At 43.1% G+C, this 6066-nt stretch overlaps 1 protein-coding gene across 9 annotated transcripts in view; it reads right to left on the minus strand.

Moving 5' to 3' along the window:
* GPSM2 (G protein signaling modulator 2) overlaps positions 1-6045 on the minus strand; it is a 53938-nt gene extending 47893 nt beyond the window's left edge. For 4 of the 9 annotated variants that reach the window (XM_050961429.1, XM_050961424.1, XM_050961427.1 and 1 more), the window contains exon 1: positions 5842-6044. Coding sequence is in view for 1 of the 9 variants with exons in the window: in XM_050961435.1 (XP_050817392.1) it covers positions 5842-5845 (4 nt within the window). In the remaining 8 variants the exon portion in view is untranslated. Of the gene's footprint in view, positions 1-5841 lie in introns of all 9 variants that reach the window. The other 5 variants (XM_050961434.1, XM_050961431.1, XM_050961425.1 and 2 more) reach the window with 4 other exon arrangements.
* Between the last annotated feature and the right edge of the window lie 21 nt (positions 6046-6066).

Genomic DNA, 6066 nt, shown 5'->3' on the forward strand with positions numbered 1-6066 from the left:
TTAACAGTAGCCTAGGCTGAGCTGCCAGAAGTGTTAAACAGCTTCCCATCAAAAAATATAAACCAATAGTTAAGGTAATATGCCACTGCTTATCCAGCTATAACACAAAGTTCATAGAGGAATGCTTTTGCAGCTGTATGAAGAGAAATGCAGATAAGTGTTGTAGGAGATCAAGTTGGGAGACCAAGTCTGTTTCAATCTTTCCAAGGTGGTAGAGGGACAGATCCATTAGTTCAAATTCAGACACACACATCAAGTCACTTGATCAGCTACCAAATTCCTCAGAAGTATTCCAAACTTGTTCTGAGAACATCAATATACTAACATAACACTGGAATGTTAGAGCTGAAGGTGATCAAGTGAAGTATACCTCCGGATCCTCACATCATACTGAATAGCTGTAAAGGTTACTTAATACAGTAAGTAGGCGCTGGTATTTTCTTTCCTCTGGCACTAGTGATAAAGCAAAACTAGATTTTGGCCCAAACAGAAGCAACAGAAGGGGAATTTTAACCAGTTCTCACCCAGATATGCCAAAATAAGTTTTCAAAGCTTGATCAGCGTAAGCAAGAGTAGGATATTTCAGTTGAGCGGAAACAGCCTTTATGTGCGCTCAGGGGAGAAGGCAGAGAGGAGGCGGGTCAGGGATTTGGGAAAGGGGTTGTAACAGGGACAGAGAAGGGGTGGGAAGAGGTGGGGCACGGGTGGGGCTTCATGGAAGAGGTGGAGTGGGGGCAGGGTGGGGGACAGAGGTGAGGGGCTTTTTTATCTTTGTATGAGAAGGTGTCAGTGATGCAGCCCTCAGGCCAATGTACTAGTCCTCATGTGGCCCCCGTGGTGATTTGGGTTTGAGATCCCTGGAACAGATGAACATGATGGTCCCTTCTGGCCTTAAAGTCTAGGAATCTGAGATCTATATTTCAGTTTCAACCAAGGTCAGTAGTGACCTAAAGTTGGTGCCATCTGTTTGGCAGCCTGTGTTAAGTTAGTTAGTTTTGGTCCAGTATCTAATGAATCAAGTGAAATCACTATCCTATTTGGCAACAATTGGCCCTTCAGTTGGCAAAGAGGGAGAAAAATGAAGAAAATCGAGACTTGACAAACTGGAACATTAGCAGCCCCCAAAATTATGATTAAAGATATGATTGGTTTCTCCTATGTAAATATTGAATGGCATCAAGTTGTGGTTAACTGCACATTAAGAATACATGTATAAAGTAAACTTCAGACAATCTTAAAATATAAGCCACACTCACTTTGAATGTGAAAGGGCACTAAACTGACCTTTGTCTTTATGAACTACAAGCTTTTCTACATGAACACTGACTTCTCATTCAGTATCATACACCACTATGACCATATGGGGGATCTGTATGTACAACTTATGAATTCTGGTTGATATGAAATTGTTATCATGGAATGCCTCTGTGTGGATATGGAAGCAAACATTTGCTGACAATACTATAGCAAGTCTTTCCTAGACCTAATAAACGGAGTTGTTAACCTTTAGGATTGTGCTCTAACCTGACAATGGGTGTGCTAAAGAGGTTGCCTGAGCAGGAAAACCAGTTTGACTAAATTTCTCTTCAGGGGGCTGATAAAGTGGAGTGTGCAAAATCACCAGCAGAACAAAGAATCCAGGTGTTGGTAGGGGACACAAACTCAGGACTCAGACACAAGGGCCAGAAAGGGGTTTGCTTTTGTTGTGGGAGTAGCAGATAGCAGGCAGCAAGCATTTAGACCACGGCATTGACTCTGCCAAGAGGGATATCAGACATGAAGTCTGCACCTGGAGTATGTGCCTAGAGCCTGGGACAGTGCCTAAACTCTGCCCAGCCCCAGCAAACTAAGGGAATGTGGGTGTGACTGGGATCCCAGGGGAGCCGCACTGAGATTGCTCAGTTAGGGCAAACTGTAAAGAATGGGGCAGATAATCCCCAAAACTAGTGGTTATTCTGATACTTAGATTTACCAAGCCAGCAACAAAACAGCTTCCATAATGCTGTTATGGAGGGAGGGACAGATAGCTCAGTGGTTTGAGCACTGGCCTGCTAAACCCAGGGTTGTGAGCTCAACCCTTGAGGGGGCCATATAGGGGTCTGGGGATTGGTCCTGCTTTGAGCAGGGGGTTAGACTAGATGACCTCCTGAGGTCCCTTCCAACCCTGATATTCTATGATTAAGCAAAATATTGTCAGTATTCAGATTTTATATGCTGGAAATCTGGACCCTTAGAACCCAGAAACTTAAAGGGTACTAATTTAGAACAAAAATAAGGAAATAAAACTATATTCTGCCACTACTATTACTTACAAGTTTATCAACTAAAAGGAAAAACTGGAAAATAAAAACAAAACAAAAAACAATCACTGGTTTGTAAGGGAGGGACACCATCAAGCCAATCAGCTAAAAAAAATTATATAAATTTATTTTCAGATATTACACCTGTTCCCAAGTTTTTGTGGGACTTCATCTTTTTTAAATATTTTTTTCCTCTTTATATAGGTCTTTCATAAATAGAATGACTATACAGAGAAAATAGTACACACAAATGTAGAAGTAGTGTCAAATGCACAGAGAAAAACAGGAAAAACATCTCAGAAATACTGTCTCTAATATTTCATTTACAGAATTCCTGTGTTATTCATAATAATAATAGGTAAATGTCAATTTAAAAATCACATTTATTTCTGAAAGATAGCGTCCCTTAGCAGTAACACTGAACTTGAACTTTTAAAAAGAAATTAAATAAAATTTTAAGTAATATAGCCTGAATTTTATTTTTCTTTAGAAGTTTTGTCAGGAATTTTTATGTTTACAATTATCTTTCCAGCAAAGAAAAAAATGACAAAGGTACCAGTCAGGCAAATATTTATTTACACATGCTTCACTTTAAGAACACAAGTGGTCCGATTCAGAACACTGATGCCATTCAGGTACTTAAAGATAAATATATATGTGATTTTAGGATTGGGGCCTACAGGATTATATAGAGGAAAGAGTAAACTGGCTGAACCACAACTGCTGTCAAGTGCACAAAGTAAAATTGACTAAAAGGGAAAAATATTGTGAGAGAGGGCCTAGAGTCTATCCCTAATTTATATTTCATGGCAAAGGAAAATTGAAACAAAATGTTTAAGAAAAAGAATTGGATAAACTGGATGCAGCCAGACACAGGGATCTGTGGAAAGCTGTACTACAGTTCAGTAGTGAAGCATTTTAAAAACAAGTAGTAATCATCTGAAGAGGGCTATCTTCTCCCCAGTAGGCCGTTTCCTGAAGGGTGGAGGAGCAGCTGCATTCCCAAACTTCTACTGTGTGATACAGATCTGGAAAAAAGCTAGTTAAGAAAATGGGGTGTGCTGCACTGGATCAACAGGAAATAATAAGTAGGTTCAAGACTGACACTAGAGATCATTCTGGACACGGCAGCAAGAACCTGTAACTCTGACTGGAGTGTGGGGAGGAGTGCATGAGATGAGACCTGTTTTTTATGCATGTAGATTCTTTTCTTCTCTGTAATAAAGCTAAGAGAAGCCTGTTTGGGCATTTGCAAAGTTTTTACATAACATATTTCATTCTTCTTAACCTCTGTTATTGTTCTTAACATCTCTGAGGCTAGGACAAGAAGCAATGGGCTTAAATTGCAGCAAGGGCGGTTTAGGTTGGACGTTAGGAAAAACTTCCTGTCAGAGTGGTTAAGCACTGCAATAAATTGCCTAGGGAGGTTGTGGAATCTCCATCATTGGGGATTTATAAGAGTAGGTTTGACAAACTCCTGTTAAGGATGGTCTAGATCAGTGTTTCCCAAACTTGGGACGCCACTTGTGTAGGGAAAGCCCCTGGCAGGCTGGGCCAGTTTGTTTACCTGCCGTGTCCGCAGGTCCGGCCAATCACAGCTCCCACTGACCACGGTTTGCTGCTGTGCCACCTCCTCCAGCAGCTCCCATTGGCCTGCAGCAGTGAACCACGGCCAGTGGAGACCCGCTATCGGCCGGACGTGGCAGTTAAACAAACCGGCCCGGCCCGCCAGGGGCTTTTCTTACACAAGCAGCATCCCAAGTTTGGGAAACACTGGTCTAGATAATACTTAGTCCTGCCTTGAGTGCAAGGGACTGGACTAGATGATCTTTCGAGGTCCCTTCCAGTTGTATGATTCTATGAACTGTTTATTTGTACCTGATTCTCTATATTTAATAGATCTTGTTTTTAAGAATACCTGTGGAGAGAGAGGAAGCCTTCTCTTTAAGGAGAAATACAAAAGGTGTTTCTGGAACCTACAGGTAGTGGTGTCCTCTCCCACTGAGGTGTTCGGCAAAGGACTACCACAGAGATTCATAAGAGGAGAAGCCTAAGGATCCAAGGAGACCTGAGAAGGCCAGAGTGTGCACGTTTCCTTACTAATTTTTTAGATTAGGGTAATCTTATACTGTCTCTTTTGTGATGTAAGAGTTGGCAGGTCCATCAGAATTCTGAAATGGTTGCCTGGCTCTCCGTGGCAACCCCAAGACACATGATCTATGCATCTTTGGGGGCTAGAAGCTAACAGTCAGGAGCTGGAAACCTCTAAGAATACGAGGGCTACAACTTGAAGGTGGGAGTCTAAGTTGGCTCTACATTGCCAAAGAAGAGTAAAGAAAAAGCAAGGATTCCCAAGTACTTGTATCTCTTTTTTAAGAGGAGAGGGACTAGGTCAGAAATATATGCTACAACCTGAACTAGTATAAGCTCCCATTTCTATTTAATAAAATATTTTATGGACTTTGCTCCTTATGTAGTTTTTAAATTTGTTTCATATAGTTCCCTTCTCTTTAGTTTTATGATGTATTTAATAACAATCTTGGTTGTTTCATTTCTCCCCTGACCTAATGACTATTTATCATTCAAACAGTCAGTAAGAGTAAGGACTGAAGATGTTTAATGTGATGTCGTCATGTTATTGTCTCACACTGGAGAAAACAAGAAATTAATCGGTCAAAGATTATTTTTTTAAAAGGGTTAGTTTGGTGACAGCAAATAACTATTTTCCCTCCCAAGAAATGGAACTACAATAAGCCCTGTGTTTGTTTTGGGGTCTATAAGAAATTGATTGCTGCCATAGTTTTGTAAAGCAGAATATAACATTAAACAACTGCACAAAACACTGAAAGCACTTTAAAAACAACTGCACTATCCTTTGGATATGGGAATTAAACACTATCATTTTTTCACATTTATCATAAGTCAGACACAGCCAACAAACAAGACATTTCATGGGTTAAATTATTCAAGTGACACTGCAGTGCTAGTAAGCACAATCATCATTTTAAAGACCCAGATTGCTTTGCCGTGACACTTTATCTCTTCGCACTACAGAGGACTCTTCATCAGCCATCACAGCAGTGTTTGATTTCATGTTGCGATTGAGAAAGGACTCACGCAAAACTGCAAGGTTGGTGCAGCGAAGTTAACTGCAATTATTTCTTTGGGAGCAACAGCCCAGCATGCTTCTCTCAGCGAGGCAAGGAGCATCATCAGCTCGCTGGGCTTGGAGAAAACCCCCAAGGGAACAGTAGCCCCCATGAGCACAACCCCCGGCACGAACATCAGTATGTTGGGGGGCACACATCACAAGAAACAACTCATCATCTTTCCCTGATCGATCCCTCCTCCACCCTCAATAACTGATCCCCCCACGGGTCAACGCCCCCCCAGCCAAACCCCACAGCTGCTCTCGCCTTCAGCGAGTTACCCTTCAGTCACCCACCGCGCCTCTGGCGCCCCCAATATCGCTGCCTCCTCAGTCGATATAGTCCTGCCCTCTACGGGACACCACCACATTGCCCCAGCAACGTCCCCCCACCCATACGGCCGCTCTGCCGAGTGCGGCCCCACTCTCCCGCATGCCTCGGGCCGGGCCGGGCCGGACCTCACCTCAGCACCGGGGCCGCCTGCAGCCGCCAGCCTCCCTCTGGTCCGATCGCTCGCCTCGCACCCCCGCAGTACCCCCCGCCCACTTCGCTGATGGATCAGTCCTAGAGCGCCCGCCGCCGCAGCGAGAAGGGAGGGGAGAGCCCGGTGCTGCCCC

Source organism: Gopherus flavomarginatus, chromosome 7, assembly GCF_025201925.1.
Source record: "Gopherus flavomarginatus isolate rGopFla2 chromosome 7, rGopFla2.mat.asm, whole genome shotgun sequence".
Classification (NCBI taxonomy): Eukaryota; Metazoa; Chordata; order Testudines; family Testudinidae; genus Gopherus; species Gopherus flavomarginatus.